Source organism: Panthera uncia (genome assembly GCF_023721935.1).
Source record: "Panthera uncia isolate 11264 chromosome C1 unlocalized genomic scaffold, Puncia_PCG_1.0 HiC_scaffold_3, whole genome shotgun sequence".
Lineage (NCBI taxonomy): Eukaryota > Metazoa > Chordata > Mammalia > Carnivora > Felidae > Panthera > Panthera uncia.
The window spans coordinates 87951489-87975511 of NW_026057584.1; the positions used below are offsets into that span (position 1 = coordinate 87951489).

A 24023-nucleotide genomic window follows, 5' to 3' on the forward strand; every position below is an offset into this window, starting at 1 on the left:
GAAATTCTCTCAAAATACAAAACCAATTTGTTAAATAAATATGTTGTGATGTGAGATGTATAAGGACAATAGAAATTTTATTTTATTTTTTGCAATGGGATTTATGCTTTTATGGCTAAGTTATAATGATTTTGATATAGTTAGCAGGTAAACATTAGTTGACAGAAGAGACAGTATTACTTTATATCTATGTTACCAGACTAGGATCAAAAAGAAGATAAATGAAGTTAGAAACATAGACACTTGTTCATGGGCACCATAGCTTATTAAACCAAGGTTAGGGACATATGTATCAAGTTCAATTGCTGAGCTGAGATCCAAATCTGAGATTATTCCAAATTAAAATAAAATAAACCAGTTTATTAGTAAAGTTTCTCCCTTTACTTCTTTATTTTTTTAAATTGTTTTAATGTTTATTTATTTTTGGACAGAGACAGACAGAGCATGAATGGGGGAGGGTCAGTGAGAGGGAGACACAGAATCTGAAGTAGGCGCCAGGCTCTGAGCTGTCAGCACAGAGCCCAACGCTGGGCTCGAACTCACAAACCGTGAGATCATGACCTGAGCCGAAGTCGGAGGTTCAACCGACTGAGCCACTCAGGCGCCTCTCCCTTTACTTTTTTTACTTTTTTATAATCTGGACATTTACTCCTGCCATCCCATTTTTTACTGGGAAGTAATTCTTGAGTGCATATTTCCCTTTGTAGTGTATGGGAGGGTCATGTGGAGACCTTCTAATTTCAATGTTCTAACAGCAGGTATCATAGGATGTATGAAACCTGATAGTTCCTTGCTGGGAATGTTGTGATTCATGTCATTTTAGCTTTGATCCTGGTTAAATTAAAGGATTATTTATGACTTTGTCAGTTTTCTGGTGAGATCATGTTGTAATATTTTTATAAGAAGTGACCCTAGCAGTAGAATTACGTATTCTCCATCAGTTTTCAAATTCATAGTGCAAAGCACAGCTCTAAAGCAAAGCTTGCATTTCTAGCACTGGTTAATATACTGAAAGCAATGTATGGGTCTGCCCAAACACAGAAGTGCTATATAGGTTCAGTTACATTAAACATCAGAAAAGAGTGACTTTCTTGGAGGTTTCCTATATGTTCACTGTTTTGGTGTGGGGGAAACTTTATCGCTCCCTCTTTCTGTTTATCTACATATAAATCTTTTTCTCATCAATTAAATTCACTTCATCAATGATCTTGGGTGATGGTAGAAGGCTATTAGCTTTTTTAGCCACTTGAAATGAAATTGTTTTCCTGAAGTATTTATACAATCCCCAGATATAGAATTTCTCCCTATAATAAGGTTGTGACATAGGATTATCCATCTCTGCTAAATCCAGTAATTTAGGCAGCAAGTAATTTTTAACATCTCCTCAATGCCTGGTTCTATTCTAGGTTAATACCTCTGTTCTGTATGTGACATTCCCTTCCTACATTCAAGGATTTCAAATGGAAACATTAGATGTATAAAAATTAATTATAAAATTACTCCTTTATAGAGGTTTTTGCAAGGTAACAGAATACTAATCTTATTTTTTTCTAGATACTATTGACTCCCTTAATGTGATGCCAAATATATTTGCTTCATCATATAATTGATTCTCACAAAAATAGGTAGATTGCCTGGTCATCAACTGGGGTGCTATGATATATGACTATGCCACCCAATTCCACAGAGTTAGGTCAATGCTGGGAAAAAAAAGCTCATGCTTTTTGAATGTCTAAATTGCCATCTTATCCAGATTATCACCTATCACATTAGATGTCTTCTTTTTGTTTTATTTTTTAAATGTTTATTTATTAGAGAAAGAGAGAGAGAAAGAGATCGTGAGTGGGGGAGTGGTAGAGAGAGGCAGAGACACAGAATCAGAAGCAGGTTCCAGGTTCTGAACTGTCAGACAGAGCCCGACACAGGTCTCGAACTCACAAGCAGTGAGATCATGACCTGAGCTGAAGTTGGATACTCAACTAACTGAACCACCCAGGAGCCCCTAAATGTTTTCTTGATAATGGACATTGTTAGCTCCAAAATAATCTGTCTTCTATCATTAAAAATCCTGCCCATACCCAATTGATAGCATTCATAACATGGTTTCTGTGTGACATAGAAACTACTGACTTGTAACTTCTGTCTACATCTGGAAGACTTGGGTTAGGACTAGAAAAAACTAATGATGTCAAATACTCAGTATGTTTTTTGTTTTGTTTTATTTTGTTTTTTTAATATTTACTAGTATGTCAACAATTCTGTAGGGTCTGAGATTTTTACCCTAGGCAAGCTAAAATGTGAACCTGTTAAAGCTTCTTAGATTCTGACAGAAGACCCACAACTCCTGGATCAGACACAGAAGATGTTATTAGTCATGTCACAGCAGGCAACATGAGTTTCCTGTTCATATTCTTCTCCTTGTCCTACCCACCCCCAAATCATGTGGGGGCAATGCACAGGCAGGTCTAGGTGGAGGCTACATACACAGTGAATTTGTATTCACACTGAGGAACCTCAAGCTTGAGTCTACTAAAAAATCTTCCCAAACTCTGCCCCTAAGGAAGACATTATCTTTACAATTTTGCCCAAGAGAAAAAAATACTCTCTGCTCTAGAAGATGGCATTATCTCTGTCTTCCACGGCTGTGAGCTATATAAATATTCTTGAAGAAAAGTCCAGAATAAAAAATGACACAAGAAGTATAGAAATGCAGTGGAGAAATGCCTCTTGTTCAACAAATTGCAGGGCCTACAAGAGGACTTGCATACACTCTTTAAAATGTCAAATGTATTTGTATATATTTCATTATATCTGTTCTTACAGATATAAACAATGCCTAACAGCTATTATGAATGGTAATGATATACAGTAATGACATTGATGTAGATCAATAACAGCAGTAAATATAACAAGATGAAATTATCCCAGGAGGTTGGCTCTATTGGTTTTCAAACAATTGTTCACAGCCTGTCATGAAAAATGAGAATAAAACTTTGGATGTTGTCATCATGTATTTTTGAAAAGTGCCAACTTTGTATTTCCAAATATCATTTAAAAATAACCAACTACCACACATATTTGAAACCATGTTTAAAACCAGTTTGGAAATTTTGCTTATTTGCATTCATTCCATAATGATCTAAATATCACTTGAAAAACATTTGAACTCTTAACAGACTTAAAGACCTTATCTCTAAATTGATTATGTTAAAGAATAGTTAGTTTAAAAATACTAATTTGGGGGAGAGCAGTTTGTCCTTCCCTAGACACCTTGCTCTTCTTTAATATAATTGTAATTGTGCAGAAGCAGCTATAATTTCACCCTTGTATATGGATACCCTTGATCATTTCTTAAAACTGTCAATTGGGTTTATTTGATCAAATAACCATGTGAAAGCCAAGTTTTTTAAATTGGTGGGATTTTATCAGGAAAAAAAAAAGATGGTTTCTGGGATTTTCTAGTCCTCAAGCTATCAAACAACCAAATTGATGTGATAATATCATAGAAGTAAACTATAGAGAGACTACAGGAAATCTTAAAGCTGAACTTAAGTTTGGGAGAAAACTGATTGCATCTCAAATGAGTTTTCTTATCTGATTAGATTTTTTTAACTGAGATTGTTGACCATTAGGCTTAATCACTATAGAATAGAAATTAATCAAACCACTCTTCATTAAATGCCCAGTTCTAAGCTGAGCTTATATGGAATCAAAGAAGAAATTATACCACCCTCAAAATCTTAGGGTCCAATTGACCAAATTTGGGACTCAAGTTAGGAAAGGTTGCATGCTATCGGTGATTGTAGACATTTTGAGAGGAGAGTTCTGTTGTAGAAAAGGCCAGACATATCCCAGTGTACTTCCACTTTGCTTTGGTTACTAACCCTCACAACTACTCGCTACTCTAAAAAGGCATCCTAGAGTTCAATGGGAGAACCAACGATTTGCCCTCTTTGGTTTTAAATTGTTGTCGTTTCCTATTTGGAACTTGTTCTATATAGATAACAATTTACTTTTTTTTTTTTTTTTTTTTACTTTCAAGTGACCTTACAGAAATGACATCATTAGAGAAATTGCTGCTTCAGCATTTTGTTATTGAAAACGGATTAGAATTAAAAAGGGAGATAAAATTACTCTCAGTCCCTGCATATAGTGTCTGCCTGTCTGAGAGGGGATAGAAAAAACACAGGCTTACCTTTATTTGAATTGAATATTTCATTCACTGTACTGATTAGATTTTACACTTAAGGCCTTAAGCAAGAGTCTGAATTTAATGGGCAGTTTTTCTTTTCCAACCACAGGAACCCTCATGTCTTGTGCTTCACTGCATAACTCTCTGAAGCAGATTCTCCACAGTTAGGGTTGAAGGGTCATATTCCCTCTTCCATTCTTTGGAGCAGGGAAAATGCAAGGATTAAGGGAGTGCTGACACCAAGTGTTCTGGAAATGCCATATATGTTTTCCCAATATCCCATATTATTGACTTGTATATAGGTTTTGTGATCATTTATCAGTTCAAATGAGTTGTCCAAAATAAAGTTTAAAGCCATCAGGTGGAAAGATTGGGTTTGTTTCTCCTAACAATAATCTAACTTTTGATAATTCAACACCTTTTTAGTCCATGAAACATAAACCATTTACTTTAACCATTGCTACACATTCCTGTCTCTTTGTAAACTCTATTGAATCCACTCAAAGTGAACAATAACAATCATCATAATACTTTGTTTTTAAAATTTTTTAGTGTTTATTTATGTTTGGAAGAGAAAGGCTGGGGGGGGGGGGAGGCGAAGGGGAGGGGCAGATAGAGAGGGAGACACAGAATCCAAAGCAAGCTCCATGCTTTAAGCAGTCAGTACAGAGCCCAACACGGGGCTCAATATCAAGATCAGTGACATCATGACCTGAGCCGAGATCTGACATTCAACACTCTGAGCCACCCAGGTGCCCCCAACACTTACAACTTGTGAATAAATCACAATGAACTGAATTCCTAACACTTGATTAGAGAACATGGCGTATACAGAGAAAATACTGCATAGAATCTGGATGTATAATGAGATAATTTTGATTAACTTAATAGTTCCATGAATACCTAACCAGACCTGAGTTTTTCTCCCACTTGCAGACCAGCAAAGTAAATGTGACTACCATGGCTGTGTTATTGCCTTGTCTTTTCACTATGATTAATTTGGGGTGCACTTATCTGTAAAATGAAGGTAGTAAAATTTTTTGCCATGCCTACCCTGTCAAGGGTCATGAAGATAATTGAGATTATGAATGAATGCCCTTTAAAAAGTAAAACTACATGCTCAACATGAATATGAGGTGGTATTGTTATTATTGTTATTATTGATTATTTTGGTGACAGTTTAAAATCTTTAAAATTCTTAGTAGAATAATTATTTTCAGAAAAACTTACCTTTTTCTCATTTCTAGAGATGGTTGTCACTACAATGTTAAGATGTCTTTATACTTTCAATAAAATGAATCAATATTTTTGTTATTAAAATGAAGTTTGTGTTGTAATGAACTGAACATGGCTAGTATTGTTCTTATGACTTTGATTTTTTTTTTTTTAACTCTAGTTAATTCTGGAGAAGTATTGCCTCACATATGCAAAGCTGGAGAGTTCCGCTGTAAAAACAGACACTGTATCCAAGCTCGCTGGAAATGTGATGGTGATGATGACTGTCTAGACGGAAGTGATGAAGATTCAGTAAATTGTTGTATGTTTTCCTTCAAGTAATATTACATTTTCCTGAGTCTTTTGAAAAATCTAAAAATATCTTTGATAAAGAATTGAACTCAGTTTTTTTTTTTCCTTAGTCTACAGAGAGTAGATTTTAGATTGTCTTCTTGCATGGTTTTAAAGAACTGTTTTTCTCATCTTTTTCCATCTTTAATATTACCATTTTAACTAGAAGTCCTTATTAACATATTACCATATTACCATATGGTAATATTACCATATTATAATTTTTATATAATAATAATTTATTGCAATATATTTTATTACAATATATTGTAAATATATTTATTGTAAAATAATATATTGTAATAATAATTACAATATTACCATCATACCATATTACCATATGGACCAGAAGTCCATATTACCAGAAGTCCTTCCTTCCCTCCTTTATACTGTCAGTGCCACCACACCATTGTTAGAAAGTTGCTATAGGAGATCCTTCTGGATCTCTGAATTTGAAGATGTGGAAAATCAATTGAAACTCCCTCAAGTCAGAACTACTCACACAGAAGGTCACGATCTACTCCATTTCCCCTTGGCAGCAGAGCCTTGAAGAAGATCCAAGGACACAGACATGGTTTTGGAACATGTCATTACCTAACTTCACTGGCTCAGTACATGGTAGGAGACACGTGTGGGGCACTCCGATAGAAATTCAAGGTTTCATTTTCTTCCCTTTGGCTTCTATTTAGCTGCTTATCATTTCCCATAGTCGGAATAATTTTATGTTTCTGGTTAGAATAAGGAATTGTCCCACTTATATGGAAGTAAAACACTTTGAGAAACACATTAAAAAATGCTTTGACAATATATTTGATTAGAATCATACTGGAATGGCTTTGAGATATATAAGATCTTTTTACAGGGAGAGAGGTAGGTGATTTATATATGTATCTTTGGTCTTTTAATTTGACCCAGATAAATTATTTTAAAAAGAAAATTATTTTCCTTTCAATTGATGACATTTTCCAGGGTAAAATGGTTGAGCTAATTGAGTTAATTAACAGTCCATTTTCTTTTCTTTCTTTCTTTTTCTTCTGTTTTTTTTTTTTTTTTTTTAATCAAGACTAAAAATACCGTTTTAAAGATTCTTTGTTAATAATAGACAGAATTGGTCTGGGCATCTATATAATGCAACTATCTGCATTTAGGGATAAAACCCAAATATGAGCTCTTAAAAAATATTGTGTGTACATAATATAGAAATTGTAATTAATACATGAATTGAACACTATTTTCCCTTAATTTTCAAACATGGACTCTGACTTCAACATTATGTGCTTCATATTTTCAACCTTATTAATATCTATATTATAAAGTGTGAAACCATAAATAACACATCAAATACTAAGTTGATACAATTATACAAAAACTTCAGAATGGAGGAGCATTTCATCTAAGGAGAAAGTGTTTTTTCTCTACTTTTTGACACAAATGGTGTAGTATTTATTGAGTAAATCGATTGCCTCATTCCTTCTGACTCATAATGTTTATTCATGGCTTTAGTGAATGCTCCCTGCATATCAGCTTCCAGCATAGTCACAGAGCACCTGTACAGAACACGAGTATTTCATCACGATAGTCATGCAGTAGTCCTTAGGTCCATGCTTCCCTCTGTGTGATTGTTCTTTTCACCAACTCACAAAGAAACTAATTTCCTCTATGAGCATATGGGGCATTACATTTGTACTGTTAATTGTAGTGTTAAAATTTCTCGTCAGGATTTTTTTCTTGATTATTTTCATAACTTTCCATACCACCACCCAAGCCTATGCCGTGGGGTTTTCCTACAGTCCTTTATTTCACATATAATCCATATTCAACTCTAAATAATTAATTTTTATCTTTACCATCTCTCAATCCTCACTGGCTAAATTAGCCTCCTATCCTAGATTAACTCAGCACGTGCCCTGCTATTATTCCTACCACTATTGCTCCCTTAATTAAAGCCCACTTTCCATACTGTTTCCTGAGTTACCAGTATTTATAGAATGAAGTCTAATCTCATTATTTCAGTAAATCTATAACTAACAAAAAAATCCACTGACTCATATATAAAGCACTACATGTCATGACTCATTTTACATTTTCAGCCTTACATGCCTATCATCATACACTTACAATCTTTGTTCTTATCAATTTGGACTACAAGTAGATCTCTAAAAAAATGTCCTCCTGTTTCTCTCCTGTGTAACACTCTAATCTATGGAAATCACCATAGTTTCACATTACCTTTATAGGGAAGTCTCTTGTGAACATCAAAAAATCTTCTCTATATAGCCCAGTTGGAGTTAAACATCTCATGTGTATTTCTTTATCATGTTAGTTAACCAACAATATCACGATCATATGCTTCCTTATCTTGGTGAATATCTTTATGAGGAGACACATTATGTGGTAACATCTTTGTAGTCTCAGAGTGTAACACAGCACCTCACACCTGGAGAAGAGATCACTAAACAAATGGGGCAATGGAGCACTAAACCTCTCAGGCCTCCTTCCAGCGAGATGGTATCTTTTCTAAACTTGCAGTGATTCAGACCAGCATTATAATCCTGAGATTCCATGGTTAATATTCCAACACTATGTAATTCATTTCAGAAGATTATTTATATTTTCAATACTCATAAGGTTTGACTTTGAATTCTGTTATCATTCGATTTTCTATCATTTAGCTTCTCAATTCAAATTGCAGGACTGAGAGTTGTATTTATGCCTCCTTTTTGAACTCTGATTTACATCATTGATGAAAACTGCAAAGGTCCTTGATCAAGCTTCACTGAAATATTTTTGCAAAATCTTGGTACTTTAAAATGTTGACCATCTAACTTATTGAATGACTTTCATTCTCATGAGCAACTATTCTTGCTCAACTCCCTGAAGTGAGTAGAAAATGTTAACCGTGCTCAATTGCCAGGAAACATAAGGCTTTTCCCCCTATTTTTTTCACTATGCATAATAAAAACTTTCTAAAAAGTGATAAAACCACTCTCTCACCTAAGGTACTTTAAGATACAGTGTTTTATAGAAACTGGCTGGAAAGGCATACATTTGCTATGCAACAGCATGATAAAATGGCTATTTTTCAAATTCTAAGTAAAACTAATACCAAAATTTATTTTTATTGTACAGAAGTGCAACTATTGGGCACAAGGAAAATTACTTCAAAAAGAATGTGAAGTGGTGAAACAAATACTGAGAAGCATGCCAATTCAGTTAGGAATTTAGCCTCCAGGATGCAGGAAAATAATCACAGAAGGTTAACTTTAAGATGGCCTCCTGCTGTGTTTAGATATTGGAGGTTTAATCCTTCGCTGTGCACAGCTTCCCATATGAGGATTGGTCTTGTCCTCAGTATATCTTGCGGACGCATGTTTATTTTTTGCACTAGGGATAAAAACTCATGATGCTCATTTTCATTATTAAAATTATGCAGGATCTCATATTTCGCATCAACTCCAAGTCACAGATGATGCATTTTTTTTTTCCTTCCAGTCCTAAGAAACATTGGACAAAGCATAACAAAATTAGGCTTATTTAATATTTCAATAAGTACTGAGTGGACATGTGGCTTAAGAAAATGTATTTTTAATATATGATTGAATTATTTGATACATATTTGTTTCATATTAAAATATGAGATATTTCAAATATGTTTGGCAAAAATTCTGAAATTGAGTCACTGTGATAAGGGATGGGAAACAAACTTAGTGAAATAGTTGATTTTAGTGAAGACATGAAGAAATTAATATATTTCCTTTTATGTGAGATTTAATTTCTTGGTGTCTTCATAAAAGTATTATATTTTAACACAGCCTAGAATATTAATACTTTCCTCAAAATATGAAACAATGAATGAAAGAAGCTGTGGCATTTATTATACTATAATAATTACTATGACTTTTCTGTAACTATAACTTAAAATAATAATTTATCCAATTTTAAATTAATAACCTTGTTTCTTCTCTTCCTACACCTCTCCCTTCCTTCCCAGTCAATCATAGCTGTCCTGATGATCAGTTTAAATGCAAAAATAATCGCTGTATCCCCAAGAGATGGCTCTGTGATGGAGCTAATGACTGTGGAAGCAATGAAGATGAATCCAATCAAACCTGTGCAGGTAAAGGTTTCCTTGAATATATACATAGATCCCTTCCAAAGTTAGTCTCCATAAAAATGGAGGGCAGTGCTTTGAACTAAGCTGAACCTTCCTAGGGCTGATGATCTTATTATTGTTGTAGTAAATGAATTCAGAGTTGGATGCCACAAAAGCTAGAATACAAATTAACTTTTACTTAATTCTTGGGCATGACTCTGCTTTCCAAAGTAATTTGACACTTTTTCTATCCATATTGGTTGAGTGTCAATATACTACTTGGACAAGACTTGTTCCTGCTAAATCTTAATTGGCACTGGATGTTGAGGTTTGTTAGCATGCTGTGATATAGGCCATCTCACAAGGATAACTGGTGTGTGTGTGTGTGTGTGTGTGTGTGTGTGTGTGTGTGTGTTTTGTTTTGTTTTACATTAAAAAATTATGTATTTATTTTATTTAGTCTGCTACAGAATACCTCTGTAAATAGTTTTCTTTTCCTGGGACATTATTTATGTAGGGATAATTTTTTTTTTCATGAGAGTCCCGAGATCATGAAGCCTATTTACATTGCCATATAATTTATCCCACTGTAATAAATCTGTGAATCCCTAATCAAATTCTCTTTGAATCAGAATATATAGCTTGTGGTACAGGTTACAACAGACTGCCAGAAAGGTCATGATTAGTCATATAAGTGTTGAAAAATAATATTGACTAGCAGCAGCCTAGAGCAACTTTTTAAACAATGAAAAGAACTGTATTTGATGACTCATGTTGATACGATTAGTAAATTTTTTTCAATCATTACATACTGCAATGTCAAAATGTATCAACTCTTCCCCTCCTCTATTTTCCAAAATAAGTCTCACTAAATAAAAATTATTACAACCAATTACTTAAAACTGTAAAGGCAGCATGTGGAGAAAAAACCCGAAGCTCTTGAAGCCTGGTTTGTATTCTAGGTTGGGCCACTGGTTTTCTCTTGGGAAAGCTTGTACTTTTGTGCAGTGCTATTTCCCTGTATACTTCTCTTTGCTCTCCCAGAGTATGAATTAACTAGAAAATATTTCCTTAACAGATTTTCATCATTTTCTAAACGACAATGAAAGAGCAAAACAGTTGCCATTCCATAATCCTAACCTGCATCTTATATTCAGTTCTTTATCCACAGTTACATATTAGTGAGGATCCTGGGCGATTCTCTTTTCCCTATTGTCTCTGCTTCAGTATTTTAGAGTGATTATTTTCAAGATATTTTGTGTGTCATGGAAGGCTGTTTTACAAAGGACTACCTAATCAAAAGGAACCCCTAGAGACCCTCTAGTCCTAGCCTCTCCCTTCGAGCCCATTCATTTCATAGCCAAGGCATGGGAGAAAGCACTTGCCTTAACTCACATCGTTGGTAAGAGTTTAGGGGAAACTCGATGTATGATTAATTCTCCAAGCCTATAATTTTGTTATCAAACTATATTATTCTATCAGTTAGAATTATAGGTATGGTCAATTTGATTTTGCCCAGATTGTTCTTACAATTATGACTATGATTTATAATGAAGCATCTTTCTAAGCTGGAACAATTTTGTTATTTTTTAAGGTTAAGGTATAATTCCGAGATTATGTTTCATTACATCCTAAACATAGGTCTGATTTCACTTTTAAAGGAAAAGCATTGCTGACTCAATTCATAATACTATGTCTTTTTCATTTCTACTAGACTTTTAGAACCTGCTTGTTTCTACATGAGTCTTAAAGGCACATTTGGGCTTCACTAGCTACTTATAAATCAATCTTATTTAATCTTAATTAGTGAGATTTCTAGGAAACCCTATACCTGTAGTCCACTAGGAAATAGGGCACAATCTTTTTGCACCTCAAGTGCCACTTTTCGTGATGCCAGCTGAAGTCTGCCAGTCCCGACCAGGTCTTTACAGTATATTTATAGTGGATATTATGGTGTCTGTATGCCTTAAGAAACTGAATAAGAAGAAAAACAAATATGCCTTTTAGCTTTGAAAATTAAGTATGTTGTTATGTTACAATATATTTTCATTTTGTTTGACCAAAATAAATAAATATGTCACATAGTTAATCATACTGAAAAAAAAATATATGGCAAATTCATTAGATAATTTCCCTGTCTGGGCCATTACTATATATAGTTACATACCTGGAAAAATATCATAGATAAAGGATTTTCCAAAGGGTGGTATTATTTTCTAATTGAATCCATTGTCCTGTACCTTTTATCATTGTGAGTACTTTATATCTAAAATAAAATCCTATCCTATAAGAAGCTAATTTCTTATTTTGTTCCTTTGGTATTTCTCCATGAATCTGCTAATTCAATAAATATCTATCATGACATTGGATATAAAATAAGGAAAAATACACTATATCTTTCCTTAAAAAGCTGAATGAAGATGGGGAGAAAACATGTAAACAGGTCATTCTAATGCAAAATTCAAAATGAGCTACAAATAGAAGCACAAGAAAACTAATTTAGTCTTTGTCTATCTGACACCTTCCTGAGGGAGGTGATATCCAGGCTAAGACTTAGAAAGAAAAAAAGAAAGAGAGAAAAAGGAAAAGGAAGACAAAGAGAAAGAGATGTGTGTAATAGTTCAAGTCATTTAAGGAGGAAAAATAATCTGATAAAATTAACCATTGACAAGATTGTGGAATAAAAGGAACCATCATACACTCTTGGTGGTTATATAAATTGTTTTTCTACATTGAAAAGCATTTGATCAAATCCATAAATGCAGACACATACATACCTTCAAGTCTATAATCCCATTTCTAGATTTATACTCTTAATACCTATGTACAAAGCGATTCAAGTAAGAATTGCATTGTTCTAATGCTGGTAATATTGAGAAATTAGAAACAATTCAAATGACCATTATCAGGAAAAACAAATATATGTATATCCACTATATATGAAACTATAAATATATATATATATATATGTATATATATACATATATATACATACATATATATATTTATATATGGCTATATAACACCAAATATATGTATATTCACATATATAACACATATAGTTTTATATTCACATAATACAATGCCCTTCATACTTAAAATGAATGAACAAGAGCTTAAGTATCAACAGAAATTAATTTCAAAATGAACGGTAACCAAAAGTTGACAGATTATAAGTGATTTAGTAACATTTATATGAAATATAAAAATATAAAACAAATCTATGTGTGTTTATTGCTTTATAAATGGAAATATGGAAATAACAATATGGATTATTAAATATGGAAATAAAAATGGAAATATGGAAATACAAATAATAAATTAAGAATAGTAGTTACATATAAAAAGAGAGGGAGATATATGATTGGAAAAAATTACATAGGAGATTTTAAATATAAGTATAATACATTTTTCTGAAAAAAAACAAAAAATAGTCTGTAGTAAACATAGGAAAAAAAGATTTGATAGATCTATATGATTGTAGACAGGTGTTAATATTATTATGTCTTATACTTTCCTATGTGATAGAAATATTTCACTGCGAAAAAAAAGGAACGATTGATTGGCATAGTTGCTGAGGATGAGGTCAAGTCCATAGAGGATGGTAGGGGCTTGGAGGGTATGTCTGGAAGAGGAAACAGCCTATGTACAGCAGGCAGAAAAGAGCTGACAGGCAGGAGCTTGGTGCTTGTTCTTCCTCACAAAAAGAAGATATGTTTCTGTACTTATGAGAGAGACCCAGAGGCCAAAGATGAGAAGGAGTTTCAAGTCTTTTTCCTCATAGCCGCTGATGATGATACTTAGATGAAAGCCTAGCCAATTTCAGATGAGATTTTTTCCCCACAGTATGGAATTGTAATTAGATTGCATAATATTTATTCTTCTCACATCTTTCACAAATTTTGAGTAAACTTAAACTAAATAGACACAATTGAATTAAGAAAACCTGATATATTAAAGATGAAACTTCTTTACAAGATAAATTGAAAAGTATGTTTTGATATGACATATGTTTTGTTTAAGTAGAATGCTTTGATTAAAATACAGCAAAGGTTAGGAATAATGTGTGAAGCTCTCTTGTCTTATTCCTCCTTATTGTTCCTGTGCATTGTGGGATTTCTCACTGCTACAGGACAGCAGGAGAAGTATAATTAGTGATGAGTAGAAAAAATTCACGTTGTGACAGTGGATTTCTCACTCACTGCTAGATAAACAATTCCACTGAAGAAGTGTAAATTTCCTCTTCATTACAGCAGCATTTGCTACAAAATTAGATTGCTCTGGGGCTGCTCTGCTAATCTCACCTCCAAACTAATTTAGAAATGATGGTGACAAGAACTGAAAAAGTAAAGGTTGTATCTTTATGATATAAATCCAGTGATTAGAAAGTGATGTTTTAGTCAATCTGATTATATCATAGAGACAGACAGTACTTATAGATTTATAGAATGAAGCATTTTTTTTTCTTATGTGAAATTACTTAAATTTCCTTGGTGGACTAAGCAGAGGATTTGTCCATGATTAGAATGGACAAAAAATTCATATATTCTCCGGGCATACTATTCCTCAATAATAAACTAGTAAATACTCTTTGGTGTAATAGGTCATAACCGTTCCTTAAGCTTCTGAGTTAGTGAGGTGACACATACATTCTCACACCACACACAATGTAAAACAGGTCCTTAGGAGTTCTCATTCTCCTCTATAATCATCTTAGCGATCCTCATGAAAGAACTCTGAGAAAACTTTGCTAAAATTAAGCCTGAACGACAAGGAGTACTGTGACATTAAAAAAAAAATCAGATAAAAGAATGTTGGAATATTGGGATATTTAATATATTCTTATTATGAGTCAATTAGAATTTAATGGAGATGAAATGAAACTATGTAATTCTATATCCTTCTTTAAAGCAAAAACACAAGAAAGACTGAGGAATGAAACAGGTTGGGAATGAGGGAAGACAGGAGAGTTGTAGGAAAGAATGAAAAGTAGAGAAAAGAGAAAGGAAAGAGAAAAAGGAAAGAAGAAGGAAGAAGGGAAAGAGGGAAAGAATGAGGGAGAGCTGGAAGAAAAAGGGAGAAAGAATTGGAAAAAAAACAGAACAAAACAAAACAAACCTTTCTTATTTAATTTCTCCTGAATCTCAAAAGGTAAAGAGTATTTACTGCAATCAGTTGAAACAATACAGACATGTAAGAAACATGAATCTTCCTCATACCTCCATGCCCTCTCTTCCCACCAAGTGAACTAAATGCCAATGTCTTCATTCTTCTCTAGGCTAATCCATATATATATATATATATATATATATATATATATATATATATATATAGACTATGTACGTGTGTGTGTGTGTGTGTATTTCAAGTAGATATAGTTTTATTGAAATTACCTAGGAACTCTGTTGATTTAGTCTAAATGTTAGAATAATTTCACAGAAAATCTATAGTTAGCCAAATGAGACAACAAATATTTAATCCTGCTTGAAATGTCAACATTGAAAACTTCAGCAGTATACATGTTTGTTGAGATACTTAAAATCTAATAATGTAAAATAAACACTCTACTTGCAAAAAGGGAAAACTCAAATATTATATGAAATGTCTTAGATTCAGAACCCTTATCCATATTAACAAAGCAGAATACATAGTGTAATAATTTTATGGAATTTCTAATTTATAGATACTGAGGATAGAAATGGTACATTGAATCTGATATGTCCAATCAAACCAGTAATTTTTCATTTGTTTTTCTCAAGTGATCCTTTCAGTGTTCACTAATAATATATATACATTTTAACATAGCAATTACACTTTGCTTAAAAGGAGACAACTAGCATATAACTTTTAAGAAATTATTTTATATGACCTCTAAAACCCTGATTTATGGAGACTCTTTTATTTTATTTTATTTTATTTTATTTTATTTTATTTTTTTAATTTTTTTTTAATGTTTATTTCTGAGACAGAGACAGAGCATGAGTGAGGGAGGGGCAGAGAGAGAGGGAGACACAGAATCAGAAGCAGGCTCCAGGCTCTGAGCTGTCAGCACAGTGCCCGACACGGGGCTCGAACTCACAAACCACTAGATCACGACCTGAGCCGAAGTTGGTCTCTCAACCAACTGAGCCACCTAGGCGCCCCATGGAGACTCATTTTAATGTGTTTGGGTGACTTGCCTTTGAACCACTTTCAATTTTATACCACCTGTTAGTTCATTGGAATTTTGATGAAACAGAAACACATCCTTCTGATTCTTAAGCCCCAAAACAGAAGGAAATCTATGAACTAGGTAAAATTCTCTTATCATAGCTATAGAAATTCTGACCCTAATTGTTCCTCATGTGTCCAATCCTCATCTAACCCATATATTAATAAAAGGTGGGAAAATCCCCCTCCTACAATTTCCCACTCTTTTCTCTGATCCATTAAAAAGAAGGGGTGGTAGGAAACCGATACTCATGAAAACAAATTTGTATCTCAGACAGACAAAAGAAAAGAGAATTAAACACTTAAAAATATCTAACTATGTAAGTATGTTACTAAGGCCTGGGAGAAGAGTTAGGGTAGCCATCTAGGATTTCATGCTTTCAAAAGTTGACCTGACTGTAATAGAAAATGGTAACCAAATTCCTTGTAGAAAAATAACCCCTTCACTGAACAATCAAAATGGCTGCTTTTGGCTAAGGTAGAAAGTTTCCATGTGTATGTTCATTGAAACCTTTGAGAGAGGCCAAAGCAGAGTTTACTAATATACTTTGATTAAAAGGTTATAGATTTTATTATATAAGTGATGAATCACTAAATTCAACTACTGAAACCAATATTACACTATATGTTAACTAACTAGAATTTAAATAAAAACTGGAAGGAAAACAAAGTTACACATTTTTATATAACTATGCTGAAAAGTGAATTTTATATGTCCATCATAAGGCTAAATGTATGTTTTAGAAAATATTTTCTGCATTCTCGTTTCATATATTGGATCATTTTGAGATGTAGAAATAAATGCATTGAAATGTTAGAGGAAAAAACAATTCTGACCCCATGATTAGAAACTAGATACCCTAATATAATCTCCAAATCCTTCCTACTACATGACAGCAAGTTTTCTTGGTTTATTGACATAGACTCTGCAAAATTCTTTTTTGTTAATTAAAAGTTGGATGAAATTTAATTCAACTGTATATTCATAAGCATGTGCCAGGAAAAAATTGTGATATAATGAATTCATAGCTTCATTTGTGGACATGTGTGAGGATTACTGAATATCTTGTCATTTAGCAGTACCTGATATTGAAGGGCAAAGCATGTGAACTTTAGAGAAGATGAGCAAGTTGGCAGTATCAAAAAATTAAAATTTACTTTAAAAATATTTTATCTAATAAAGTAATAGAATATCTTATGTGTGAAAGAGTTATTGCATCATTTATTTTACCCGGATGTTATTCAAAAGGCCTTATTTGTACCTTAATGGATTATCTTAGCCAGAACATGCCAGGTGGACCAATTTTCTTGTGGAAATGGGCGCTGCATTCCCAGAGCCTGGCTGTGTGACAGGGAAGACGACTGTGGTGACCAGACAGATGAAATGGCATCTTGTGGTAAGTTGTCTGTGAAACATGCTGTTAGCAGAGGCTATGTCAAAGAGAAAATTCTGTCATTTTGTCTCTCTTAAGAGGCTTTTTATTTCTTTATAAATACTGGTCAACAAGGCAAAAGATCTGTTAACATTTTATTACTGCCTTTTAGGCCTGAGTGTGTACTTTAGTGATACCTTTGGAATATATCCATTCCATGAGTCAGTAACCATATTCTCAGCCAAAATAAATGGATCCCAACATTGAGGATTATATTATGAAGTAGTTATAAACCTAATATGATATTCTCAAATGTTCATTATTATCAATCTTATGTCCGTAATGATTATTTTTTTTCAAATAGAGTAGCTCATTGGGTAGCATTTGGACTAAATTACGAGTTTCTCATTGACATGCTTATGATATATTCTTGGAGCAATAAAGAATACAGGCTGAGATTATATAGTTGGCAATCCATTTGTTTCATTTGCATTGAGTCATATAATTCTGTTACCAGTTTAAGGTATTTTTGTTAATAGCAAAATTTCTAGTCACTTTCAACTGATCCTTCTTGGGGAAAAATTTTTATTGTTACATAAAATTGCAAATTTAGTTGTTCTCATTTGTACCCATGTATCAATAGATTTTATTATCATTTATCAAAGTGATGTATAGTGAAACATAGTAAGGAAATTAACCAGGTTTTCTAAAAACTTGTGGAATCTTTTAGGCATGGCTATGAATTTTTTTAAATTACTAATGGGGAAACATATATTAGATATGCATAGCACATTTATTAGAATATAATGCAATTGAGCATGTATTTTTTTTAATAATTTAACTACATGTCATAATAGTTTTAACAGTTGGGAAATAAGAAGACTTTGTTTTAATCCCTCAATTTAAAAGGCTCTATTTAGGGGTTCCATTATCTAAAATTTTATCTTTAAAAAATTTCTAATACTAGACAATTAAGTCCCTATAGACATTAAAAGTTGTAACCTTTGAATAAAGTATAGATGGGTAAGTTGTACTAATTGACACTGTAAAGAAGACAATAGCAGTTTTGAAGAAGAAAGTAATAGACAGTCACACAATAACAGTCACTTTTATATTTCACATGTAGAATTCTCAAAGCCTGGCCAGTTAAGGGATTCAAAAAAATGTATCCCTTTCCTTTCTAATGTCCAGACTATTCATGTGGCTGGGTCTGCATCTAGGAAGTTCCATCATTTAGGAAAACTTGATTGTTTTTCTGTTCTCAGCATCTCCTTCCAGAATATGCCAAAAGGGTAATGAATAACCTGCAAACAGTAAAGACAGAGAAGTCTAATTCAGATAAGAAAGTCCATGAAAACATAATAGAATAGGAAAATACATAATGAGCTCATTAGAGAACTTCAATTAGGTCTTTGATCTGACTTGTACTTTTCGTGATGTTAGGGGGAAAAAAGGTTGCAGGAAGTTCAGACACATATATCCTATTGAATATTTGCAATACATCTTTGAGAAACATACTATTGTCCAGATTTTACAGATAAAGGAGTAAAAAATTAGGGACATTTAACAACTTGCTTGAGATCACAAGGCTAATAAATAGAAGGACAAGGCTATGAATCCAGCTATACTTGAAACTAAAACTCAGGCATTTCAGGTCGACTTTGTCTGGGAGTCATGGATTGGGTTCAAATTGGGAGTAGAACATGACATGATACATATCCATATTCATGAGTATCTAATTAAATGTGCGTATACCTATAATGAGTTTTGTTCATTGTTGGGTTGGTAATTTTTTTAGGATCTCCTGGCGTGGGGGAGCCATGATCTAATGTTTACCTATTTTTTGTGGGGTAAATACTCCTGTCATGGCCAATATCAAGTTGCTCACATGACTTTTTGCGTGTGGATTTGGGAAAAGATGTGCATACCAATGTATGGTATTTCCATAATACAGATATAATAGACGTAACTAACTTCAAGAGCAAAATAAAATTCATATAGTTTATTTTAAATAATGGATGTGTCCTTAATAATTAATTCTTAGAATCCTTGAAAATTTAAAAATTGGTTATTGCAAGCTGGTATAAGATGCTTCCAGTATACCACTGGATAGGAACAACTGTGAAGTGTAGTTGTCAGTTTGCTTCTGAAATATAGCCAAACTTTATAGAGTATCAGTAAGCCACATGTGGTAGTCTCAGTACTGTTTCCCCTTTATAAGGTAAGAAACATGTCCTCTCCAAACTTGTTCCTCTCTGTAGTAACATACATTTATCTTTCAGATTGTCATTATACATCAAAATTTATGTCAGTAAAAGAAGCTGATAGTGAATCTCTAGTAGGCACAATTTTACTTTCAAAGTTTTAAGAGAGGGATGCCTAGACGGCTCAGTCACCCAGAGCATCCAACTTTGGCTCAATTCATGATCTCATGGTTCGTGGGTTCAAGCCCTGTGTTGGGCTCTGTGCTGACAGCTCAGAGCCTGGAGTCTGCTTCTGATCCTCTCTCTCCCTCTCTCTCTGCCCCTCCCCTGCGCTCTCTCTGTCTGTCTCTCTCTCAAAAAAACAAACACTGAAAAATTAAAAAAAAAATAAAGTTGTAAGAGAGAACGACATGGATTACTCTCATAAAAGAAATTATCTCTGCATTGAGGCACCTGGGTGGCTCATTTGGTTAAGCGTCAGACTTCAGCTTAGGTCATGATCTCACCGTTTGTGGCTTCAAGGCCTGGATTGGGCTCTTGTGCTGATATCTCAGAGCCTGGAGCCTGCTTTGGATTCTGTGTCTCTGTCTCTCTCTCTCTCTGCCCCTCCCCCATTCACACTCTATTTCTCTCTCTGTAAAATAAATAAACGGTAAAAAATTTAAAAAAAAATCTCTGCATTAAATGCAAAATGACAAAAATATTATAAATTGTTTAATTTACTGCATCATAAAAAGTCATTCTCCTTGGCAGTAATCTAGAAATGAATGTAAGTTCAACTAATTCCCAGTTTTATTAGGCATCATTATAATATTTGGGCTGATCATATTTTACTTTTCCCATTGGAATCAGCCAAGTTCCCATAGGTTTAATCCTACTAGAAGACTCACCATCATTTATTTTGTTTTTATATTTTAGCTCCATGAACAACTTCTGTTTAATTTCATAACTACTATTTTTCACTGAAAGTAGTACCAAAATTTGGATTTTAAAACATGAGAATCCAATGGTTAGAAATGCTTCTGGTCGGGGGCACCTGGGTGGCTCAGTCGGTTAAGCATCCAACTCTTGGTTTCAGATTGAAGTCATGATCTCACAGTTCATGAGATTGAGCCCCACATCAGACTTCTCGCTGACAGCATGGAGACTGCTTGGCATTTTTCCTCTCCCTGTCTCTCTCTTCCCCTCCCCCTGCTTGCACCTGCTTGCTCTCTCTCTCTCTCTCTCAAAATAAATAGACTTAAAAATAAAAAAGGAACGCTTCTGGTTGTATTTAGGAGTTGAAGCTTTTGCAAATGAGGGTCAAAATTTAGTGGAATTCATTAGCACCTTTTTAAAACCTAATTCATTTTACTTGCATTTGCTTTTACAAGGTAACTGCACATTTTAGGTTGAAACTATATGTAGGCAAACACATAATTAGAAAGGGCCTTGAAGATTCTCACTTCATCTTTAAAGAGCCTTTTAACTTTCTTTTGGTAGTCCTCATGTTGGGCAAAAAAGAGACTCTGGAAATTGATTCTGCAAATAAGAACAGATAGGTTAAAATAGTGAAGCCTGAGTTAGAAGTGGACTGTGTGTCAAGGAACTAAATGGTCACTTGTTTCAAAGCTATTAGCGTGGATTCTCAACTTTAGCTGTCAGTAAAAGAATCACCTGCCCATGCCTCACCCCAGACTAATTAAATAAGAGTCTCTGGGGATCAGATGCAAGAATCAGTATTGTTAATGCTTTCCAGTGGTATGAAATGTGCCCTCAAGCCTGAGAACTGTCAACTTAAGGCCAAGGTTCTCAAACTCCATCATGCACCAGAATCCCCTGGAGAACTTATTAAAGAAGCATAAAGAAAAACATAACACAAACCAGAATGCTGGGCCTGATTCTCAGAGCCTATGACCCAATAAGTCTTAGTTTGTCCATGATTTGTATTTATATTTATACTTCTAACAGTTGTTGATCCTACGTGGTCAAGGGACCACACTTTGAGAAGCAACATTCAGGTTTGATTATATCTTACATGTACTTAGTGATGTGATTATGTTTATATATGCAAAATGAATTTAAGATGGAAGCAATTAACCTAACAAATTTTCTTCCCATTTCCATGTTACAGCATTGAATATAAGAGTGTTTCATGATTAAATGTAAGAACATTTCAGACAAACTTTTACTTTGCCCCTTGGAAAATTTATCATCAAAAGCAGTACATTTGTTTATTTTAAACTGTAGTTTAACTATTTTGGGAGTGTTCTGTCTTTCCAGTATTTCAATATAGCTTTTATTTGTTATTACTTTTTTTTTATTTTATTTTTTTAACGTTTATTTATTTTTGAGACAGAGAGAGACAGAGCATGAACGGGGGAGGGTCAGAGAGAGAGGGAGACGCAGAATCTGAAACAGGCTTCAGGCTCTAAGCTGTCAGCACAGAGCCTGACGCGGGGCTCGAACTCACGGACCGCGAGATCATGACCTGAGCTGAAGTCGGCCGCTTAACCGACTGGGCCACCCAGGCGCCCCTGTTACTACTTTTTAATAAATACACGTTAATGTGAGTTGTTAGCTTCTGATTTGTTCAAACTGTTTAATTAAAAAAATACCTAAAATTTATTAACAGATTGAAAGGTAGTTCAATGGAGTCTAATAAAAAATCCATGAAAATTTGCAAAGTTAACATAGACTCCCTTTTATGAGTGTTAATATTTTAAATCTATGAAAATAGTAAAATTCTGTCTCATGTAATGTATAATCTTACTTGTAAAGCTACTTGTAATTTTACTCCACATAATTAAGGAGCAAAGAGTCAGAAACAAAACTGGCAAGTATCAGACACAAAGAGAAGAGACAGAGCTGTCAAAAAGAAATAATTTTCCAGTTAAATCAGTGTATGCTTTATATCAAAGATTTGTTCAACTAGTTATTAGAAAACCAAATTTCATGATTAACTATAATATTTTTTTTAAGTTTAGTAAGAAAAAAAATGCATATTTGTGTAAACTAATAAATGAAGACTGTTAACCCAATGGGGCACTGGCAAAATATGAGTATTGGCAAGCACTGCTTTCATTGCTCCCTCATTCCTTAATAACATCTTGGCAGACACAATGATTCTGGTAACTCGTTATTTCTAGAACTTGATTAAATCCACTTTGAAACTTCATTATTATATCTTAGTCAAAGCTTTCTTCTACCCCACTGCTGGCTAGACGTGAAGCTCTAGGAACATTGATGAGAGGGGACCATGTTCTGTCTTTCTACCCTACATGACCCCCTCTTCTAGCCTTGGCTCTTCAGTCAGATGGGAGAGATGGATAAATAGGTAGCATCTTTTAAGTGGGTGTAGTGGTAACCTTCTCTGCTTCTCCGAAGATCACAGCCCTCTGACACATGTGCAATGCAGCTCTTTGAGAAAATGTGAAATCTTCAGAGAGGCATGAGGTCTCATTTCTCTTCATAGTTCCCTCAGCTCTATCTTCTGTTTCCTTTTCTTCTCCCCCTACTTCTAGATTTCTTTTATCCCCATCCCCCATTGTTCCTACCACAGATTTCATATCTCATAGTCCTAAGAGTCTCTTTTGCTTGGTGGACACCTTCTTGGTTGCATTACTGTTATGACCCCCCCCCCAACATAAAAGTTTTGGGGCACCTGGATGGCTCAGTGGGTTAAGTGTCTGACTCTTGATTTCAGCTCATGTCATGATCTCATGGTTGTGAGATAAAGCCCCGTATCGCACTCTGCACTGTATATGGAGACTGCTTAAGATTTTCTCTCCCTTTCTCTTTCTTCCCTTCTGCCCCTCTCCCCAACTTGAGCTCTCTCTCTTGCTAAAATAAATAAATAAATAAATAAATAAATAAATAAATAAATAAATAAATAAATAAAATGGAAAAAAAAAAGTTTTGCTCTCTCTTGTGAGTACACTTTTCCCCCTGCTCTCCCAACTGTGATCAGGCTAGTCTCCTAATGACCCATCAGTTCTTTCTTCTCTAGATTCAGGGTAAAATGGTTAGTCTACCTCCTGAGCAGCATTAATTTATTTCTCATGTACCCACAAAATTTCTTGAATTATTGTCATGGAGTATCCCTTCCCTTGAGTCTATTGGTCTTTGCATAAAATTGTCTTGTGGGCTTGGAAGGAACACCTTCAACTATTGGGATTTATGTGTAGCATGCAAGAGTACTTAGATTCTTCTTGTTCTTAGTATTGGATCTAAGTGGGCCAGTGTCATGTCAAACGGAAAAATCGCACTATTACATGTTAATTATTATTCATTTTCTTGTTCCTTCTCGCTCTCCTTTCCTTCCTTCCTATTTGCTGTTAAAGCTGGCAGGCACTTGTTGACCAATGCAGACAAATTCTGCACAATGTGCACAATGCATATTTTCT

The 24023-nt window shown here is 34.0% G+C and overlaps 1 protein-coding gene across 1 annotated transcript in view; it reads left to right on the forward strand.

Annotated features, from left to right (window-relative positions):
• The window catches only part of LRP1B (LDL receptor related protein 1B), a 1876868-nt gene that overhangs the window by 1158406 nt on the left and 694439 nt on the right, over nt 1–24023 (forward strand). The window contains exons 16-18 of the mRNA XM_049615676.1: nt 5589–5729; nt 9750–9875; nt 17342–17458. Coding sequence (XP_049471633.1) covers nt 5589–5729; nt 9750–9875; nt 17342–17458 — 384 coding nt within the window. The remainder of the gene's footprint in view (nt 1–5588; nt 5730–9749; nt 9876–17341; nt 17459–24023) is intronic.